Source organism: Saccostrea cucullata, unplaced genomic scaffold (genome assembly GCF_032062105.1).
Source record: "Saccostrea cucullata isolate Sc308-1 unplaced genomic scaffold, CSIRO_AGI_Scuc_v1 ctg935, whole genome shotgun sequence".
NCBI lineage: Eukaryota > Metazoa > Mollusca > Bivalvia > Ostreida > Ostreidae > Saccostrea > Saccostrea cuccullata.
Window position 1 is genome coordinate 44,056 of NW_026940534.1, and position 24,331 is coordinate 68,386.

At 36.3% G+C, this 24,331-nt stretch overlaps 1 protein-coding gene across 1 annotated transcript; it reads left to right on the plus strand.

Moving 5' to 3' along the window:
• Positions 1-11,710: 11,710 nt before the first annotated feature.
• LOC134255575 (uncharacterized) lies at positions 11,711-17,890 on the plus strand. Its single transcript, XM_062738107.1, has one exon. It carries the CDS (start codon positions 11,711-11,713, stop codon positions 17,888-17,890), a length of 6,180 nt encoding a protein of 2,059 aa, XP_062594091.1.
• The last annotated feature ends 6,441 nt before the right edge of the window (positions 17,891-24,331 follow it).

Sequence of the window (24,331 nt, forward strand, 5' to 3'; positions counted from 1 at the left end):
TGAAGGTTTTGATGCAAACTTGAAATTAAAAAGTCACTGGAGACAACTTATTTCATTGCTTTCTCGTCTCTTGATTTCACTTCCTTAACTTCCGGTCAAAACCGGACGGAAGACCTACTCGTTGCTTTGCAACGAGCTTTGCTCTAGTTATTCTTTTTTTTCTTACCGATTTTGTGCACGCGATTTCTCGAAAACGGCTCGATGGATTTCTATGAAACTTTCAGGACTAATGAGGCATTACTTGAACTCGATTCATTTTTTTTTTCGTTTTGATTACGTCACTTCCGGTTCGGAGTTTTCTGCGATTTTGTGATTTTTAGAGGGTCAATTTGTCCGGCAGTTTTCTCAAAAAGCACTTGACGCAGCCGCATGAAATTTTCAGTGATGCTAGAGCAACCTTTGGAGAAGAGTATTAGGTATATCATAACTACCGGAAGTACGAAGCGCCGACGCTCGCTATGGTCCGAAAATAGTCCTATCGCGAATTTCAAAATTTTTAGCACATTTTCTACGATATCTTTTTACCTGTAAATATTGTGGTATAACATATAGAACAAAAGAAGTGTAGAATTTTAAGATCTTTCAAATGATATCTTGTAAAAGGGGCTGACCCCTAAAATGAATGGCCTAGAGGGGCTGAAAGTTTTTTCTTTATATCTCAAAAAGTATTGAGAATTTGTAATACGTCAAAGAAGCAAAGTTGTTCAAAATGCCAAGCTTCATCAATTGAAGTCGTCAAAATACATCCGTCGTGGTCACTTCCGGCAAAACCGGATGTGGTCGGAAAACGCGTTTTTTTTGCCGTTCTTGACAAGTTTTTTGGTTACATATGTCTCTGGGAGCATTAAAAGAAGTTTTTCCGTCCGTTGTCGTCACTTCCGGTCAAACCGGAAGTAGCACAAAATGGCTTATTTTGAAGGTTTTGATGCAAAATTGAAATTATAAAGTCACTGGAGACTACTTAGCTTATTGCTGTCTTTTGTTCCGTCACTTCCTGCACTACCCGTCAAAACTGGACGGAAGACCTACTCGTTGCTTTGCAACGAGCTTTGCTCTAGTTTTATTATTGTTTTTTTTTTCTTACCGATTTTGTGCGCGCGATTTCTCGAAAATGGCATGGTCGATTTTCATGAAACTTTTAGGTCTGATAGAACATAAAAAGATCTAGATATATAATTTTTCATTTTGATGACGTCACTTCCGGTTCCGAGTTTTCTGCGATTTAGTGATTTTTAGAGGGTCACTTTGTCCGGCGGTTTTCTAAAAAAACACTCAACACAGAAGCATGAAATTTTCAGTGATGCTTAGAGCAACCTTTGGAGAAGTGCACTTAGTATATCACAACTTCCGGAAGTACGAAGCGCCGACGCTCGCTATGGCCCGAAAATAGTCATTTCAAGAATTTCAAAATTTTTACAACCTTTTCTACGATAACTTTTTATCTAGAAATATTTTGTTAAAGCATGTAGAACAAGAAAGGTGTAAAATTCCAAGATCTTTCAAACGATGTCTCGAGAAAAGGGCTGGCCCCTTAAATCAAGGGCCTGGAGGGGCCGAAAGTTTTACCTTTATATCTCAAAAAGTATTGACAATTTGTGATACGTCAAAGAAGCAAAGTTGTTCAAAATGTCAAGCTTAATCTTTTGGGGTTGTCAAAATACCTCCAGCGTCGTCACTTCCGGCCAAACCGGAAGTAGTCGGAAAACGCGTATTTCTGCCGTTTTCGACAAGTTTTTTGATAACATATGTCTCTGGGAGCATTAAAACTAATTTACCATCCGTCGTCGTCACTTCCGGTCAAACCGGAAGTAGCAAAAAATGGCTTATTTTTGCATTAATTAACATGGATTTAGAAGATTCAAAGCATTTTCAGGCGTTATTTCTCATTTCTCTTAAAATTGAAAGCTACTTCCGGTCGAATACGACGGAAGACCTACTCGTTGCTTTGCAACGAGCTTTGCTCTAGTTATTATTTTTTTTTCTTACCGATTTTGTGCACGCGATTTCTCGAAAACGGCTCAACAAAATCTTACGAAACTTTCAGGACGTATGGAACATCACTTGAACCTTATGCGTTTTTTTCCGTTTCGATGACGTCACTTCCGGTCTAGAGATATCGTCGATTTTCTGATTTTTAAGGGTCATATTGTCCACAATTTTCCCGAAAAACGGCTCTAGATAGAAACTTCAAACTTTGAGGCTAGGTAGAGATATGTCTGGAGAGGTGCATCAGGTATATCAAATTTACCGGAAGTGACGCTCGTCGGCGCTCGCTATGGCCCGAAAATAGACCTATCACAAATTTCAAAATTTCTCACACCTTTTCTTCGATATCTTTTTACCTGAAAATATTTTGTGAAAAAGTATAGAACAAAAGAAGTGCAGAATTTAAAGATCTTTCAAATGATATCTCGAAAAAAGGGCTGGCTCCTAAATTTAAGGGCCTAGAGGGGCCAACAGTTTTTTCTTTATATCTCAAAACGTATTGAGAATTTTTAATACGTCAAAGAAGCAAAGTTGTTCAAAATGACAAGCTTAATCTATTGAAGTCGTCAGAAATCGTCCGGCGTCGTCACTTCCGGCCAAACCGGAAGTAGTCGAAAAACGCGTATTTTTGCCGTTCTTGACAAGTTTTTTGGTAACAAATGTCTCTAGAAGCAAAAAAATAATTTTTTCGTCCGTTGTCGTCACTTCCGGTCAAACCAGAAGTAGCAAAAAATTGCTTATTTTTGCATTAATTAACATAGCGTAACAGGATTCAAACCATTTTTAGGCGTTATTTCTCATTTTTGTTAAAAATTAATGCTATTTCCGGTCAAACAGGACGGAAGAACTACTCGTTGCTTTGCAACGAGCTTTGCTCTAGTTATGTTCCCCAAACGAAGTTGGGGAACATATTGTTTTTACTCTGTTTCTTATTATTATTATTATTATTATTATTATTATTATTATTTTTCTTCCTGGGAAAATCTTTTCCGCGAGTGATCTTGTAAACTACACATCCGACTTAGGTGAAACCTTTTTAGGGTAAGTAGGCATGTTATGTAGATTTGCGGAATCAAGGTCATTTTGCGCGCACGTGCTTGCAAGAGCGCGCACGTGCAAAACTTAAAATGACCAATATATAATGGATATAACCGTAACTTTTCTATTTTGAGACGAAATGTTTTGAAACTTATAATGTAAGGATATATTAGTAGTGTGCACAAGATGACATGTTCAAAATAGCAAGATCGCACGCGCATGCACATGCACTTCGCTTTGATTGGCTGAAACTAAAGTCTCAATATCTTTTTTTGTTTTTGATAAAATCATTTGAAATTTTGAACATAGTCATACATTAGGGAGATCTACAGCCTGTAATATAAGAATTGTCATGAAAGCATGTACATGCACATGTGCTTGCAAGAGCTCGCACGTGCAACACGAGAAATGTCCAATATAATTGATACAGACGTAACTATTTAAATTATTGATGAAATGCTTTGAAATTCATACTATAAGTATATATATTAGAAGGATAGAGAAAATGACATGGTCAAAAAAGTAAGATCTCACGCGCATGCATGTGCGCATCGCTCTGATTGGCTGAAACTAAAGTCTCAATATCTTTCTTGTTTCTTCTCATAATCCTTTGAAATTTTAAACATAGACCTACATTATGAAGATCTACAACGTGATATATAAGAATTTTCATGAAAGCATGCGCATGCCCGCGTGCTGCAATCTGATTAGCTGAAACTTTGAAAGGCTATATCTCCTTTGTTTTTTGACGAAATGCTTTGAAATTTAAAACAAAGTCATGCATTAGGATATACTACAATATGATGTAGAAAAAAAATCATGAAATCACGCGCATGCACGTGTGCTGCAATCTGATTGGCTTAAACTTGAAATGGCTATAACTCCCTTGTTTTTCAACCAAACGGGATGGAATTTAGAATATAGATAGATATAAGGGACTCCTACAAGAAGGTATGGTCATCATGCACGTGCACGCACGTGCGTGCATTTGGAAGAAGTGAAATGAAAAATACCTTTGAAAGAGTGATTTTTCATACTTTTGGACTGAATGCTTTAATATATTGTATATTAAGATATGTAGATAGTGTAGACAAGATGATATGATCATAACGCACATGCATTCACATGCGCAAGGGTGCAATGCTAAAATTTGAATATAATTGGTGTCTTTCTGAGAAAACGTTGTTAAAGTCAAAAATGCACAGAATTTGTCTTATTTAATGAAGCTTACAGGGAATATGGCACTAAAAAGGATTTGGGGAGCGTTTGGGGAACATCTGTAACGGTCCCCGTTACAATTAGCACTAGTTATGTTCCCCAAACGAAGTTGGGGAACATATTGTTTTTACTCTGTTTCTTATTATTATTATTATTTTTCTTCTTCCTGGGTACTTTTTTGTCCGGGAGTGATCTTGTAAACTGTTCATCCGATTGAGGTAAAACCTTTTTAGGGTCAGTAGACATGTTATGTAGATTTGCGGAATCAAGGTCATTTTGCGCGCACGTGCGTGCAAGAGCGCGCACGTGCAAGACGTGAAATGGCCAATATAATAGATATAGACGCAACTTTTCTATTTTTTTATGAAATGCTTTGAAACTCATAATGTGAGGACATATTAGTAGTAGTGACATTGTGACATGGTCAAAATAGCAATATCTCACGCGCATGCACGTGCGCTTTGCTCTGATTGGCTGAAACTAAAGTCTCAATATCTTTTTTGTTTTTTGACAAAATCCTTTGAAATTTTGAACATAGTCATACACTAAGAAGATCAACAGCAGGATATAAAAGACTTATCATGAAAGCATGCGCATGTACGTCTGTTGCATTCTGATTGGCTGAAACTTCAAATGTCTATAACTTTCTTGGTTCTCAACAAAACGGGATGAAATTTAGAATATAAATAGGTATAATAGATTCCTACATTATGCTACTATCAAAATGGAATGCAAGGACATGTATGCACATTTGAAAAATGGTAACACACACACACACACACACAGCGCAATGCTATTATATATATATATATATATATATATATATATATATATATATATATATATATATATATATATAGAGAGAGAGAGAGAGAGAGAGAGAGAGAGAGAGAGAGAGAGAGAGAGAGAGAGATATTTCCGATTGCAGAAATTTTTCAAAGTTCTTTTGTTGAATAATAGGAATCAAAATCTTTGTTTGCATTTTTAGTGTATGTACCCTCTGATCCTTAATCACCCTCTGTAGTATGCTGGCTAGCGTGTAACATAACTACATGGTGAGCGCATGGTACTATAAGCGTATGGATCACTAGCCAGTCACTTCAAGTACCATGAAAACTGGGGGTTCTAGCCAGTGCTGCTTTTTTTTTCAATTTGTAATACATGTACATGTACAATTGAATGCATACATATAAAATGATAGATTTTATTAAATACTCTTGGATAATCATGTTGAATTCATAAAAAGGAAAGAAAACAGACATATATCTATAATATCAATATCTTTTAAATGGAGGGATGATGCAGAATAGTACATTTTTCAATATAACAAAGTTATAATCTGTTATCAAAGATTTGGTATCCTCCCTGTCTGCCTGTCTGTTTGTCCACAAAAAAATTATATTACCGACAATGTTTGATTGGTTGAGACTATGACTTTCATAGTTCGTCAGACGGGTCGGTGTTAGGAATTTCATATTTCACATTAGCATTTAAACATTTGAGTATTGAACTTTGACAGTGAGGAGACAATGCAACTATAAGGGTTAGTAAGGGGATGACCCTCTTTCTATTTTGTGGAAATGGAACAAAAATTTACATGATGGAAATTCCAGTGTTTATTCCCTGCAATTCAATGTTTCATATATTTTATTGTTTTTTTATTGCGTTATAGATTACAATAACGATTGTAATAAACTTTTTCGCCCGTGTTATATTTTTGGTTTAAATAAAGAGAGATTAAACGTAAAAACTATTTTAGCTATCAATTTTTATTTACACTCAAAACATTTACAACAATTGGCATAACAACTAGTTGTTGTGATTTATTTTCTCACGAAAAGCACATTTCCTCAAGTTCCCTTTTCCTAAAGATCGCTTTAAAGTACCTTTCAATAGCCTATTGCACGTTATAGGGCTTAACAGTTTTAGAAAACTAATATTAATCTTAAATGTCTATATCAAGGATAATGCAACATAACTACTCTCTGCATATAGGCGTCGGAACCGGGGGGGGGGGGGCTAATTAAGCCCCCGTTTTTGCAAATATATACATAGGCGTTGAATATTGGAGTTTACCTTTTATTGGTGGTTTAGCCCCCACCCCCCCACACACACTTTCAATTAGTCCCCCTTTCAATTTGCTTCCGACGCCTATGATCTGGGGCCCTTTTTCCCACGACAAACGATAATGATAGTTTTCAACCATGAGTGAATAAATACGACACCTTTGAAAAGTTTCAATATTTCAGATACATTTTCATTATATTTAATGAATACTGCATTACGATGATTTTCTAGACCCTATCAAGGCAAAATTCGGCCTGGTTTGTGACAATGCTGCATGCTCTTTATAGAAAGAGAATTGGCAGGTCTTACTACAATAAACGGATATGCATGTCCGAGGAGTCTTCTATATATGGATCTTGTAATTTCTCACATGCATGTTGTCGCTTACCGAGAACAATTGGCCAATCCGATGACAGAAAGATAAACCGTGCTGGTTTTACATGATTATATTTTATCACAGACACGTGGTTTAGGTCAAATTATAAAACTTAAAACTTTGTATATGTATCAATCAATATCTCGGAATTTGTATATATGTAGCTCCGTTTCTAATCTGTGACTGAAATGCATGAATTAATAATCGGACGCAGTGGCGGATTTAAGGGGGGGCGCACCCGGCGCGCGCCCCCCCTAAAATTGTCAAAGTTAACGTAAATCAAATATGTCTACTTGGTAGACCTCATTTTCACCCTTTAAATATCTCTAAAGGATGATGCAGCTTCCGGGGGCTTCGCGGCCCCCCCCCCCCCACTTACAGGGCTTTGGTAGACCTCATTTCAAACCCTGTGAAAATCTCTACACATGGTAAATAATTGTTTTACGGGGGCTTCACATTTTGAAAGCAAACACACACAGGGCTTTGACCTGGACCCACTAAAATTGAATGTGTGTTTGTAGCCCCCAGACCCCTTGCAAAGAATTTTCTTTTAGAATTTGAAAAAAAAAATTATCCGCGCCTGGGACGGCAGGTCAAAAATTTTATGTTCTAAACATTAACTTTCAAACAATTTATATATACACTCGAGAAAAAAATCCCATTTAAGGGCTGATGAAATAAAAGTATTGAAACCTGTGGCCAGTGTCTGATTATATATGATTTTAGAAAATCTATTTTTGGTCAATTCTCTTAAACAATGGGAAAGGCCAGCTAGAGCTAGATTTAAATAGCATGTGATCGCACTCAGGTACATTTTTCTCCTTTTACACATAGGTATAGACTTTAATAAGATACAGCGACCGGCCAAAGGACAAAAATTTACCTACTTGCGCTTGTATTTTGTGATGGCAGAGTCAAAAAGTCAATTGGAATTTGATGTAAATATGATACCCCCTTCCCAAATGAAAGATCTATATCTTTCAATTCTACATATATTTTTTGTTAAAAGTAGCATTCCATTAGGGTACACTTAGTATGCAAAAATTAGAGTAAAATTTGAACATCTAATTGTTTGTTAATTTACCGGGGGGCGTATGTCACCTCAAATCCTTTCTGTGGCTTAGAAATGTACTAAAAAGTCTTGTAAACACTGTCAAATCGAAGTGGTTTATTTGCATTTGTTATAAAGTGTATTTATTTACTAGTTTAAAGTTTTATTATACGTAAACAAATTAAATAATCTGTAACATATATTGTAATTGTTTATGTCCTTCTGTAAGCGCAAGGGCTGGGTGGCTCAGTCGGTAGCGCGTTGGTTTCATAATTGATGCGAGCCGGTGACACGGTTCGAGTCCGCCGTGCGGAAGGGAATTTTTTCCGCAAGTGATTTTCTCTTACATTAAAATTGATATACTTCATCAGCAATCGCAGCGCAGGGGGTCATTATTGACCTGATCCAAATAATGAAGCTTTAAATGCGGTAACTGCGAAACAAAGGCGTATGCACGCCTTAAATGTAACTGCACTGGATTTTGGAATCAACTTTGGTCGGGCGAGGAAGGGAAATGCTTTGCTCTTACTAGGTCTCTAAGCTTTACGTCGGTATGTCCCGTACGCCATTTCCTATAGTATGGAGCAGGTTGATTCGAGAAACGAACTCCTGCTGAGACAATAATGGTCGACAAGTCGACCGATGGCATTTAGAAGCAAAACTGGATCATTATGACTATTACTTTGTAATCTGTCAATCCTCTGTTGGCATGAGGAGTGGTTGCTCAAATTGTGAAATAGAATGGACAATTAACGCTGGCGTTCAGGCCATATAATGAAGACTTTCAGTGCACGCTCAACCCCCCTCGAGCTCCTGATTGTTTTCATCCAGAGAAAGTACCAAAGAGCTTTCTCTGCCGCAAAGACCCTGTATTGGGTTAGCGAGGGTCCGCCTGGGGAGAGTCTGACTGTTGATAAGTTTAGCTCTCAAGCTGGACGGACCTGTGCTTAGTTAAGAGCACACATTGGTCACGGTTACCGGAGGGGTGGATGTAAAGGCAAAAGATACAGGAGCTCGACCGCGACCCGGGCCTTAAAGATGTGGTTGCAAATTATTAGTACAATAAAAATGAAAATCAAAGGCTTTTAATGGTGATTTGAAGACATTCATTGTAAGCTCAACCCCCTCGAGCTCGTGATTGTCTTACTCAGAGGAAGTATCAGACTGATTCTCTGCCGCAAAGACCCTGTATTGGGTTAGCGAGGGTCCGCCTGGGGAGAGTTTGACTGTTGGTATGTAAAGCTCTCAAGTTGGACGGACCTGTGCTTGCTTAAGAGCACACATTGGTCACGGTTACCGGAGGGGGAAAAACCATCATAACGATGCAAATACATGCACTATGAGCTCGACCGCGACCCGGGCTCTAAAATGTGGTCGCATATTATCCCGAAAGATGTACAAACAGAAGCTCGACCGCGACCCGGGCTTTAAAACTGTGGTCGCCAATAAAAAATGCAAACAAAAGAGCCCGAACGTGACCCGGGCTTCAAAGATGTGGTCGCACTTTAAATATGATAAAAGTCATGGTCCTTAAGTTTAAAGGACCAAGATTAATTAAAAAATGGTACATGGCACCTTCAAGCCATGTGGAAGCCCTTTTCAATTATTAATGCAATATATTATTTAAGTTCTTTCAAAAACAAATAAACCAGTACTCGATTCGAAAAAATACAGATTTTAGGCAAATACACATGGCTTGAAAATATGGCTAGCGTCCCCGTCGCGGTGCCGGGCGCCACACCTTCACTTATTAAATATCTGGAAGAAATAAAGTATTTGAGTTGCTATTATTAATGAAAAATCATAGAAGGGGGTGGTGAAAAAGTCAATGTGTGGTGGCAAATAGTCATATACATGTAACTTGAATGAAAAAGTTTAAGCAAATGCTAGATAGATTGTGGACTGGTGGAGAAAATGAACAAGGCTTAATTGGATACAATTAAATACATTCTGTGTTACAAAATATACAACAAAAGATGAATACAACAGTACAGCTTAGCAAAACATTAGCATACAGATGCTCTTTTCAGAAAATGAACTCAATTGATGCCTCGCTTCTGCAGTTGGTTGGTCTTTGTTTCAAAATGCGCCAAGAAGATAGGTTACCGGAGGAGCACCTGAAACTTGTTGATTCCATAACAAATCAAATTCAGCAAGACGTGAAAGTTATTAGAGAACATCACCATGAACTAGAACTAAAGCTTACTGCCTCTAAAAAGGAGGAAGCAATCCTCAAACGGAAATTACACGAGTCTCAAAAGGAAGTGGAAAAACTGAAAGAAAAGTGTAGAAAACTTGAAAATGATTCAGCAGTTCTCAAGGAAAAATGCCAAGATCTAGAAAGCGAACTTGACACAAGCTGGATTGAGGATGTTGACATGAGTGGTACTCTGGTGCCACAGGAGGTTAAGACCACTGATACTTTGAAGTCAAAAGAGAGTGATGACATTCGTAGTCCAGTGATGCCACAAAATGAAACTGTAAAAGACAATTCATAGATGAAGTGAAACATGCATTTTTATGTGTCTAAAACAAAAGTTGATCGGCGATAGAGTCATATTACAAAACTACAGAACTGTCAGGAGAAAATAGAAAGTTATTGAAAAGAAAATGACTCCTTCTTGTATTTTACATAAACGTACTTAAAGCTGGATAAAGAACGCTGACAACAGTAGACTTGTGCTGCTGGAAAATACCAGTGCAAAAAGTTTAGATAATAGATTCTTTAAAACTATATCTGTGTCTGGCTACCTGTTACAATTATTATCTGTTAGCAAATTAAAATCATTGAATTAACAATTGTTTTTGCCATTTGAATATAGCATATGTGAATATAGCATATTTTTGTCATAGATAATGTAAACTTTGTAACCATAATAATGACTTCTTTACTTGTATTATTAATATGTCATTCCGTTTTATAATGCTAACAACTATTTTTAAAACCATTATTTCTTGCCAAGTAGCATTGTATTTGTAAATAAATTGTCATGTATAAAATAAAAAAAAAATATGGCACCTTCAAGCCATGTGTGATTTTATAACACATGAAACTTTAAAATATAAAAATTAAAATTTCTAAACCATTCTAAAATATGAAGAAATGATGCGATAATCAAAAGTAAACACATGGCTTGAAAATGGCTGGCGTCCCCGTCGCGGTGCTGGGCGTCACACCTTCACTAGAAAGCCTGCAAAAAGATAAATATACAAGTATGATGATTTATTAAAGCTCACATTAAAAGGCTGAAAATAGTCAATGTGTGGCGGCGAATAGCCATATTCTTTTTCTCCTTTCCTGTATGTATCTGAATATATATCAATATACATGTAGATTGTAATTTAAAGGAGCTCTTTGTAAATTAACACATCAAAATCTTTTACAAATACAAGTGAAAATAATGTACTAGATTATCTACTTTCCAAGGTTTAGGAAAATTTATAAAGAGCTCCCAAGGAGGTATACAGATGTTCTAAAATACCTCCTATCATAGAATGTGAAAAAACAATAAAACTATCTTTTCAGGTCTGAATCAAGCTAATCACGTGCAATGAAACAACAATTATGGCCAAGAGAAAAAGATCCCTTTCATGCCGGGAACAAAAAGACAAAGACAAAAGAAGAAAACGACTTAAGCGAAATGAATTAAAACCCTCCTTGATATATAGTCCAGTGAATGGACCATGGAGATTAAAAACTGCAGAACTATTTTAAACTAGACAACATAAACTGCCCGTCTGATAATGAGGGAACATCTACAGAGTTAGGATATCCATCATTGCTACACGAAACAAAACCTGATGGAAATTGTTTTTTCAGCGCATTGTCTTACATAATCACCGGTACAGAAGAATACCATACTCAAATCAGGTCACATATTTGTAATCATCTCCTTACGCATCAGGAAGAATTGACTAACGCTCTTCCAAACAAGTATTGCGAAAATGCAGAAGCATATTTATCAAATACTTCAATGCGATGCGAAAGAACATGGGCGACTGAAACAGAAATATTTGCTGCCGCAGATTTGCTTCAAGTTGACATATATGTGTATTCCAAATATGGTCCACACTGGAAATGGATGAAACACAGTCCTTCACAATCCGATGCAACGCATGGAATATACCTTTACCATCGAAATTTGAATCATTATGATGCTGTTCTCAGTGTCCAAAGTGAAAATCCAAAGGCTCTCAAGAAAAAAGAAAAGTATACAAAAAACAGAGAAAAGTATAGGAAGCATGAAAAATTGAAATATACTACAGATCAAGAACTGCAACGACGTAAAAAAGCAGCTTCTAAAAAGAAATACGAAAAAGACATTCAGTATCAAGAGCGTAAAAAAGCAGCCTCTAAACAGAAATACGAAAAAGACATTCAGTATCAACGACGTAAAAAAGCAGCTTCTAAACAGAAATACGAAAAAGACATTCAGTATCAACAGCGTAAAAAAGCAGCCTCTAAACAGAAGTACAGAGAGGATACAATGTTTCAAGAGCGTAAAAAGGCAAATTTTAGGAAGAAATACAAAGAAGATAGAGTGTTTCAACAATGTAAAAATGCAGCCTCTAAACAGAAATACAAAGAGGACAAGAAGTTTCAACAGCGAAGAAAAGAAGCTTCGAAGAAGAAATACAAAGAAAACCTAATATTTCAAGAGCGTACAAAAGCAGCTTCGAAACAGAAGTACAAAGAAAACAAAGCATTTCGGCAGCATGTTAAATCAGCATCTAAGAAAAAGTACAACGAAAATTTGAACTTCAAGAAATGTGTTCTATACTACTCATTCAGGAAGTACAGATCTAATACCATCTTTAGGGAAAATGTAAAAGCGTCCTCGATAAAACGGTATGCATCAAATTCTTTATTTCGCCATAAACTGAAAAGGCTCCTTTTCCAACAATATCACAAGAACCCAACCATTCAAGTTAAGAAAAAAGAAGCTGTGAATCAAAGACGCAAAAATCTTCATGTTGCATTGCAAACATTCACTAAAAACATCAAGAAAATCCCAACATATCCGTGTACAGTGTGTGCAAGGACGCTTTACAAATCTCAAGTAAAGATCTGCAACCGCTCCAAGTATGTAAACGGCAAATTCTCAAGTAATGCTACAAGATGTCTAAGTGGACAATATACTTACGATTCTAAGGAGTGGATCTGCCTTACATGTGACAGACATCTGTGTGCAGGTAACATGCCACCACAGGCTCTTGTAAATGGATTACAGCTTACAATCGTACCCGAGGAGCTAAAAAATTTAAATCACCTCGAGAGACAACTTGTTGCTCTTCGAATTCCTTTTATGAAACTCCTCTCACTTCCAAAAGGTGGACAAAAAGGTGTCAAAGGACAAGTTGTAAACGTCCCATCGAACATCAGCAGTGTCACGACTTCTCTGCCTAGAACTATTAATGAAGCTCAGATGGTCAAAGTTAAACTTAAAAGGAAACTGTCATACAAAGGACATTACCAGTATGAATGGGTTAGACCAGAAAAGGTAAAAGAAGCAATAGAGTTCCTGAAAAGAAATAACCCATGGTATTCAAATATAGCACTCAGTGACAGTTGGTTTGACCCAGAAACCGATTCAGATTTAGTTAAAGTAGACGAACAAGAAAATTCTTCGGATGAAGAAAATGAAAGTTCAGAACAGGAGAATTTGACAATGCACACACAACCAGTAGAAACGTGTTCTCAGCCTGTTGATATAGGACAAGAGTATCTAGACACAGAGAACAAAGTTTTTTGCATTGCGCCCGGTGAAAATCAAACACCGCAAAGTATCTTCCAGGAAAAAGGAGCGGATGCAATGGCTTTTCCAAACCTTTATCCAGATGGCAAATTCGGATACTTTGAAGATCGACCTATAAAACTGTCCCCTACAAAATACTTCAATGCCCGCTTATTTTGCGCCGACAAAAGATTCGCAAAAGATAATCAGTTTATCTTCTTTGCTCAATTCATGATTGAAATGTCAAACATTCGATCAAACATATCTATAGCCTTACGGAAAGGGAAAGGAAATACAAATGATGGAGGTAAAGTAACGGCGTCAATGCTTACTAATGCTAATGATTTACAGAAAATTCTTAAATCAGATGCTGGTTTTCGTTTCTTACAACCAGTACGCGGATCGCCTCCATATTGGCAAAGAACAATGAAAGATCTATACGCCATGATTCGGCAGTTAGGAATCCCGACATGGTTTATAACGTTTTCCGCTGGTGAAACTAGATGGGATGAAACAATCAATGCATTAAAAGACCCGGAAGACCCAAGATCACCTGGAGATATAGAATGGACAGAAAAATGCCACCTTATAAGGGAAAACCCTGTGATGTGTGCCCGATTATTTAATAACCGTGTGCAAAGACTTTTCACAGACTTAATTATGTCCCCTTCACAACCAGTCGGAGACGTAGTGGATTTCTTCTACCGAACAGAGTTTCAGCAGCGCGGCTCTCCACATATCCATTGTTTATTGTGGGTCAGGAATGCACCTAAATTAAACGAAAACACAGAGAAAGAAATCTGTACTTTTGTTGATAAATATGTATCATGTTCCATGCCAAATGAGAAAAGCGATCCTGAACTCCATGATATTGTTAATGCTGTACAGGTTCACAGTAAGACACACACAAAGTCATGCAAGAAGAACTCAACGACATGTCGATTTAATTTCCCTAGGCCTCCAATACGCAAAACGTTTCTTGTAAAAGTCACAGAGGAAGACAATGAAAACAAGGAGAGAGAAAAAAATCAAACCACTAACATGCCAACACTTCAGGAAATTGAACACCTATGTAAATCTGGTGCCGAGAGATCTCCAAAACAAATTGTTAAAGATATATGGAGAATAATCAACTCAACAGAATCTAACTTAACATTTGATGACATTCTACTTGCTTGTAATATTACTTACGCCAAATTCAAGGAAAGTCTGTCTGCAAATACGAAGAAAAACACGATATATTACAAAAGAAACGTAGAAGATGGTTGGGTTAACAATTACAATCCAACTTTACTGCGTGCATGGAATGCAAACATGGACATTCAATATGTTATGGACCCTTACTCATGTGTAGCTTATATACTATCATATATCAGCAAAGCAGAAGCCGAAGTCGGCGAACTTATAGGAAATGCACAAAAAGAAGCACGAGAGGGCAACAAGGATGCGGCTACTGCAATGAAACACATTGCTCAGGTTTACGTCCAAAACAGAGAAGTGTCTGCACAGGAAGCTGTTTTCAGAGTTTGCAGCATGCATTTGAAAGAATGCTCAAGAGAAGTTGTATTCATTCCCACAGGAAGCAATGCAATTAAGATGAGTCTTCCTTTGAACATACTGAAATCACGAAAAGGAAACAGTGAAAATATATGGATGTCCTCCATCATTGACAAATATTACGCTCGACCAATTGGACAACCATTTGATGAACAATGTTTGGCAGAGTTCTGCTCATATTACTCTCTCTATCCAGCCTCTAGACCTCCAACTTCTTCCAAAAAAGGTGCACAGCTATTGCACTATGAACTGAATAATGGACTAGGGTACATAAAAGAAAGAAAGAAAGGAAAACAAGCTGTCATCCGCTACCCCCGATTCAATCGCTTGAAGCAGGAAAATGATTACTTCCTGACATTGCTTCAACTGTACCTACCACACAGAACTGTAATAATCAAACCTGAAGAATTCTTCAATTTTGAACATTACATTTTCAATGGAAAAATCGGAAAAAGATCCGTATTGAACATCATTAATGAAAACAGAGCTCGCTTTGAGAGGGATGCAGATGATTTAGAGAAAGCATGGGATGATGTACAGGAGGGCCGCATCGGAGAAGACGCATGGGCAGCAATAGCCCCTGAATGTGAAGCAGAAAGACTCACACTGCAGGAGAAAAATACAAGCAAAGTTAATAACGAGGACGAGGACATATCTCCAGATATCGAACTTCTGGCGATTTCTAAAAAATCGTCTACATCTACCCAAGCTGGAATCATACAATATCAGAAACCTAAAATTTCTCCTACCAAAATACAAGATTCATTAAGAAAAATGAATTTGATTCAACAACAAGTATTCTACAAAGTAAGAGAATGGGTATTTGAAGTAGCATGGAAAAAGTCTCCTGATCCCTTTCATCTGTTTCTAACCGGAGGAGCAGGAACAGGAAAATCGCATCTCATAAAATGCATATATCACGAAACAAACAGAATTCTATCCAAAACACTTGAAACACCTGATGCTTTATCGGTGCTTATAACAGCACCAACTGGAACAGCTGCATTCAACATAGGCGGTATGACTTTGCATTCAGCATTTGGGATTAGCAAAAATATTAAACTCCCATACACGCCTTTGGGGGAAAACATCCTAAACTCGCTAAGAGCAAAATATGAGCACTTAAAACTCCTTATCATTGACGAAATTTCGATGGTAGACCACAAACTTCTAACATACATCCATGGCAGGCTGACCCAAATTAAACAATCTAAGAAGGTGTTTGGAAATGTTGCAATTTTAGCTGTTGGTGATTTCTACCAGCTTCCTCCAGTGAAGGCATCTCCTCTGTACAAGCTAAAGGATTCCATAATTTTAGATCTCTGGAATCCATTATTCCAAATTGCCAGCCTGTCTGAGATCATGCGTCAAAAGGAAGATGTAAAGTTTGCCGAAATGTTAAATCGTCTAAGAGTCCGATTGCGGGGAGAACCATTGCAACAAACAGACTTACAACTCCTTCAGTCTGTTTCTAAAGAGTCAATTCCGATAGAGTCAAAGAATGCTTTGCATATATTTTCAACCAACAACGAAGTGGATGCACACAATGAACAGATGGTAGAAACAGTCTGCAGTCCATGTCTGTACTCAACAGCCAAAGATTACACAAAAAGTACCTCAGGTACGCTGCTCTTGCGAAAGCTACCCTATTCCTCCTCATCGCCAGAAAACCTACCAGACATAATCAAACTTGGAATCAATGCACGGGTTATGCTAACAAGAAACATTGATACAGAAGATGGTCTTGTTAATGGCGCATTTGGTACAATATCTGCTATAGAGGTCAGGGGAAATGACATCGATGCGGTATATATACAATTTGATAACGAAAACATTGGCAGAAAAGCCATCTCCACCACAGTTTCAAATGTACAAGGATCAGAAAAAGCTGTCCGTATAACGCCATATGAAGATGTTCTTGTAGGACGAAATGCACTCAGAAAACAATTGCCACTTAAGCTGGGTTGGGCAGCAACCATTCACAAAGTGCAAGGGATGACAACAACACAAGTAGTAGTTTCACTTCAAAAGATATTTCAACCAGGAATGGCATATGTAGCATTAAGTAGAACAACTACATTACAAGGACTCAACATCTTGCATTTTGACACAGATTGTATTTTTGCGTCAGCAGAAATTAAGGAATCACTTTCTAGCATGCCAAATTACCTCCTCCAAACTGGTGTTGATGACAAATGTTATTGTCTGAAACTATTGTTGCATAATACAGAAGGTCTCCTCTCACATAGGAAAGACATTGAAAACGCTGGTTTTGTGAATGACTCCCAAGTTATATGTTTCACAGAAACATGGCTTACCAAGAAAGACTACGTACCTCCCAGCTTAATTCCAAACTCAGATGTTCACGCAGTCTATCGAGAGGATGCATACACATCCTCTGATCCCATATTTCGACAACTAAAATCACAGGCTAAGGGTGGGGTCGCAATATTTACAAAAGATGTCAAACATACAAGGTACACGACCAAAGTAAAGGACTTAGAGTGTGTGTCAATACAAATATTAGAACCAACAGCGGTAGCGGTGTTCGTGATATACAGACCTCCAATATATCCAATGGATAAGTTTAAAGCCAAAATCAGCTCTCTATTATCCCAAATCAATCAAGAAATATCCTCCCCAGTGTTGATTCTGGGCGATTTCAATGACAACTACTTTGGAAAACCATCTCTAAAAACGTTGTTTACAAGCTATGGCTACCAACAACTTGTGAACAAGCCAACGACAGAGAGTGGCTCTTGTCTCGACTTGGTGCTCGCAAAAGACTTCCCAGAAGATCCAAATGTGACAATTGAACATTTGTATTATAGTTTCCATGATGCGATTTCTATTAAATTGTAAAATTTGTAAAGCAATGTAACAACTGTTCGATAGATGCACAATGAGAATGCAAAATGTACATACAGATTCTATATAACTCATGTCTATTGTAATATAACAATTGTGTTTATTGTACATTTATTGTCATACATGTTAATTGGATAAGAGAGAAAATGCACGATGTAACTTATTAATTTAAATGTTCTACAGATGCGCGATAATAATGATTAAAGCTATATACAGATTTTATTCAATTCATGTCCATTTTAATATAGAGCATATGTTTATTGTACATTTATTGTCATACATGTTAATTGATTATGAGAAAAAACGTTAAAAAAACAAAAAAAAAACAAAAAAAAAAAACAAAAAAAAACAAAAAAAAAAAACACTGTCGTCGTCTGCTAGGCGGCCTGATGAGCCCTTACAGGGCGAAACGGTGTTCAATACATTTTGGACATAAAGCATTTGTTATGTGTTGTTTGTTATGTGGCATACTTAGACCTTACAGGTTTAATTAGTGGAAAAATAGTCAGACAGTCATTTTCATATACTTACCGCCTCTCACATGGTCCGCCGTGTGAGGGGTATTTTTTTTTCTTATATACGCTAGAGGAATATTTTTCTTCTTGGCATGGAGAGCTCTGAAAGGAGGAATCAGTGTCGTGCATCATGACATTGCGACGTCTTGATGAACCCTTGCATTGCACAGCGAAAAAGTAAAATATACGGAATGACATTGTCGTCGTCTCCTAGGCTGTCTGATGACCCTTCGGAAGACTAAAAAGTGTAATGTTGAAAAAAAGAAAGACAAAGTTCCTTTCTTAAAAAATGTTTCCGAAAAATTACAAAATCTTATATGTCTTGAATTGCAATCTGTGTCTTTATATGCCTTGCGAGGGATTCTCATGGGATGACAACATGTTTCTTGTATACACATTAAGACACTATTATAGTAATGCAGGCTGTCTGATGCAGGGCCTGTTTTTAATCAACTATAGGTTACTTTGTGTCAAAGTTAACAAATAGTAAGGGGACAGTGATGTCTAAACATTGCCATTCACATGGTCCGCCATGTGAGTGGTGTTTTTTTTATTAAAAGGAAAACAATCTTTTCTGAATACATATATATAGTTTACTTGTGTCAAAGTTAGCAGTGATGTCTGAACATTGCCATTCACATGGTCCGCCGTGTGAGTGGGTTTTTTTATTTTAAAAAAATCTTTGTGAGTTAATAATCTCCCATATACGAACCCTCTAAATACAACCATTCACATGATACGCCGGGTGTCTTTTGTTTACAGAGAAGAGGGTCTTTTCTAAATATTGCGACTCGCATGGTACTGAGTCTGAGTGCTTTTTTTAAATTTCTTGTTGAAATAGGAAAACTGCCTTTTCTAAATATTTCTATAACATGGAACGCCCTTGTTTGCCATTAAAATACTTCTTAAAATATTTAAATTGTATTAAATATAAAAAAGTGTTACACATCTTTAGTGAAGTTTGTAGAGAAAGGTATCAAAACGGAAGATGGGGAGCGTTTGGGGAACATCTGTAACGGTCCCCGTTACAATTAGCACTAGTTATTATTATTATTCTTTTTTCTTCTTATTTCTTCTCCGGTACTTTTTTGTCCGGAAGTGTTCTCAGAAACTGTTCACCAATCTAAGTTAAAACCTTTTTAAGGTTAATGGGTGTGTAGTGTAGGTGTGCGGAAGGAAGGTCATTTTGCGCGCATACGCCTGCACGTGCGGGCACGTGAAGTGAGTGAAATGACTGATATACTTAATATGGCCATAAATGTTACATTTTTTGATAAAATGCTTTGAAACTTATTACATAATGATATATTGATAGAGTTAATATCATGACACTGTCAAATTAGCACGAACTCACGTGCGTGCACGTGAGCTTCGCTCTGATTGGCTGAAACAAAAATCTCAATATCTCTTTTGTTTTTTGACGAAATGCTTTGAAATTTTAAACATAGTCAAAAATAGGATATTCTACAATATGGTATAAAAATTTTTAAGAAATCACGCGCATGCCCGTGTGCTGCAATTTGATTGGCTGAAACTTTAAATGACTATATCTCATTTATCTTACGACGAAATGCTTTGAAATTTAAAACATAGTCATACATTAGTATATTCTGCAATATGATATACAAAAAAATTCAATAAATCACGCGCATGAACGTGTGCTGCAATCTGATTGGCTGAAACTTGAAATGGCTATATCTCCTTTGTTTTTTGACGAAATGTTTTGAAATTTTAAACATAGTCATACATTAAGATATCCTACAATACCATATAGGAAAAAAAATATGAATAACGCGCATGCACGTGTGCTGCAATATGATTGGCTGAAACTTGAAATGGCTATAACTCCCTTGTTTTTCAACCAAACAGGATTGAATTTCGAACATAGATAAATATAAGGGACTCCAACAAGAAGGTATGGTCATCGTGCACGTGCATGCACGTGCGTGCATTTGGAATGAGTGAAATTAAAAATACACTTGAATGAGTGATTTTTAATACTTTTGGAATTTGAATATATTTGGTATCCTTCCAAGAAAACCTTGTTGAAGTCAAAAATGCACAGAATTTGTCTTATTCAATGAAGCTTACAGGGAATATGACACAAAAAGGGAGTTGGGGAGCGTTTGGGGAACATCTGTAATGGTTCCCGTTACAATTAGCACTAGTTATTTATATGTTAAAGATGTACATTTCATGCTATGGGGCGATGATTCTCTCACTATTGAGAAAAAAAAATGTTGAACTTTTCAAGACTATCCAAACTTTCTAAATTGAATGTGGTCGTTTTTAAAATTACTTTTTTTCTTGCCAATTCAAATTATAGTTGTACTTTAAAAGAACTTTTTTTTTCCTTCTAAGAGACTTTTACGAGGAGCGCTGATTTTACAGTTGACGAAAAACTCTCACATTACGACAGTTCGGAAGCTCTTTTACGATATCAATATTTAGCTAAAACATTTAATTCAACGCAATTCAAAGCACCGATAAGTTGTTCTTGACGACAAGACAACCATCCTACCTTCAAATCCAGACCTTCGAATATGCGTGTCCATAACACCATTACTATGACCTCTAGAAAGGTTTTCTTATCCATTATTATCGGCCGATCTATTTGTGGTTGTGTTAGAAAGTGCACATGGGGAAATGAGACGTTATTTTTTTATTAGCTCTTAAAATAATTCTTTAATGCTGTCATGCATATGATCATGAGTAAAATATTTTAAAACTTGCTTTAAAATAAGTAATAATAATTGGTATTACGTTTCAATTACGTTATCATTTCTCATCATATAATTGATAATTTATGGTTATAAAAAAAGAGTATACAATAGGTACTCCCCAGCCTAGGAGTTTGTAAGATATGAATTGAAATCTTCATGATTCTCCGGATAATAATGACGTTGTAAAAGTGCACGGTGACTAATAAAATGAAAAGTTGCTCAAATAGAAAAAAATGTTTTGAATAATATTATTATGCAAATGCTACATATTGCAACGCGCCTTGCAGCGTAGCCTACTCTGCAAAAACGATGGGCATTATCACGGGACAAAGATCCAGGGTATCAGCACTCTGTACTGACATTTTTAGTGACCTACATCTTCATTTGGAGAAAATAAACTCTTTTCATTTTTTATTGACTTCATTGCATCGATGAATCCATTTGATGAGCAAATGCACTTAAATTTTAATATTTATTCAATATTTTAAAGTTATCTACAGGTATTTTACTCTGAAGACAGATGGAAATACAAATGATAACTATATCAGCTTTCAATATTGTGCTTTTCATGCATGATAGCTTTTAAAAAATTGTGATTGTACATTGTAAAATGCTTATTTTTTGCGGCGTAGTTTATACAGGTTTAAATGTCCAAGTAAACAGTCAACTGTTAAAGGCAGTGCTTCTCGAAATCCATTACTACGATGTATATGTAGTAGACCGTATGTACAAACTTTTTTTTTTATTTGGGCAATTTTATAAAAAGTTGTGCTAGGAGAGGACTATCTAAGTTTCTGAACTCGTGTCCGATCCTTGATGTTTGATTTTGTCAATAAAATATGTTCAATTCACCATTTATAATTGAGTCAAATGCTGACATACTAATTGTTAGCCCATTGTTTACACACTTAATTGGCGACGGATTTTTCTGTTATTTCCCGATAAAAACAATGAGCACAAGGTAGGGTTAACTGCTCAGCAAGGGTTGCTCAATCCTTTTAGACACATGATCACACCTCTGCATGTTTTTTAGGTCCCTGTATCTTCCGCTCCTATTTTGAATTGTTTATGGAATTCTGAGCTAGAATACTGTTTGTTATCTTCATATGTTTCATTTAATACAGCTTCAACATAACTTGTAACGTTACTTATTTGTTTCAACGCCCCATTACTTTTCAAAAAGAGAGAGCTTTAATTTTCATTGAATTGATTTATTGCATATTGTTTAACGTCCCTTTCAAGAATCTTTTACTTATGTCCACTTAATAATTTAAAGTGTTATGGCCTGTTGTTTGAATACATGTACTAAGTATTTGAAACATGTGCAAAGTAATGCATCATGATCAACCTTTAGTCAACACTAAATATTAATGCTTCAACATCAAATATATACATTTGTGGTATCTTTCCATTATATAAACATACAGAGAGAAAATATCTTCAATTCTGTATGAAGTTTGTCAAAGGTCAGAGGTCAATACATGGCCGAATCACACGGCGGAATAATATCTACCGTTACTTATAAACATAAAATGACTTGCTTTTCATGTATAAAAATGAACAAATTAAGCAAGTAAATTAATTGTTTTATCTATAACGTAAACAAGTACTTCATACATTTTTGACGATCGATTTACACTGTGTACATAGAAAATTTACCGATAGAAACTATGCTTTGTTTACATGTTTTATGTCACTTTTGTCCGCTGCACAGTCTCTAACGTTTGTCCTTTTTTGGAAGCCTTTAAGTTAAATCTTTATGATAGGCAATAGGCTAAAACTAAATTTTTTTCATTAAATTCTATTCACGATAAATGTGCAAATCTGTTGGAAAATATCAAAGCATTGCAATCACACCACGAACAGCTAAGAAACACCTCGATCGGTGCTGTCGTACTTGAATGTAAGCTGTCGCCAGTGTCGCCGAGTTAACATCATAAATATGCCTTTAGTTACTGAAATCGTAGGTTGAATGTTTTTGATCAAATTTAACTTGATTGCAAATTGACTGGCTCGCACAGTCAATATTGTCTCTATCCATCGGATCCATCAATCTCTTTTAGTTTTAGCCGACCGAAATTCCTCCAACTTTTGTCATCAATCGTTGGACGTGTTTCTTGTGCCTTTTCAGCATAATTATCAATTTTCACATAAAGAAATATTTCCAAACAAGAATCTGTTCACTATTCCTGATCACAAGAAGCATTTAACAAAATGTTCCCTTCCAAAATAGAATTCTTAGCCTGACGAATTCAAAGCGTAACCGCCTTTCAAGCCGATTTACACCTTGCGTACTTTTGACGGAAATCTACGGAGACCGGTTAGTGCAATATTTATATTAGAATATATCTAATTAAATATTTAATTGTCAATCTCAAATGTATATATAAGTAATAAATAACAAGTTTATAAACTTCAATGGGAATTGAAGTGGGTCGGTACGTGATCAAATCTTCTGAGAAGGTCTTCGGCCTTCACAGGATTTGATCACGTGACCGAACCACTTCAATTCCCATTGAAGTTTATGAACTTGTTATTTATTTCTGAATAATGATTAAAATACCCTTGATGTTTCCTAAGATTTTCCTGCCCTGCAGAAAAACAGAAAAGCCCATTAAGAACAGTTATTTTCCCCTAGCTTTGCTTATGTCATTCATGTCAGACTGAACTACAAAAATTAATTTGACCACATTGTGTAAAAACATGCTTAGAGTTCAGGCTACAACCCTCCCCCTTCTGTATTTTTAATTTATGCCCTGCCATGAATATGGCCGGGGCATATAGCGTTTGATATGTCCGTCTTCCGTCCTTCCTTCCATCACACTTTCAGTTTAGCTCAGTTCAAAGCTCAGTTTCAACGAAACCATCCAAGATATTTTTATCAAACTTCCTATGCTGATACATACAGATGTAAGAAATTCAACTGCATCAACATTTTTGACTTTGTCCTTTCATTTGACCTTAACCTCACTTTTATCAAATTGTGTTTAAATCAGTTTTAAAGAAACCATTCATAATATTTTTTTCAACTTCATATGCTGATACATACTGATGAGAGCTTTTCTACTGCATCAACATTTTTTGACTTTGGCTTTTCCTTTGACCCTGACCTAACTTTTCTGAAATTAGTGTCAAACTTCATTATGCTGATACATATACTAATGTAAGCAGTTCAACTGCATCACTATTTAAGATAT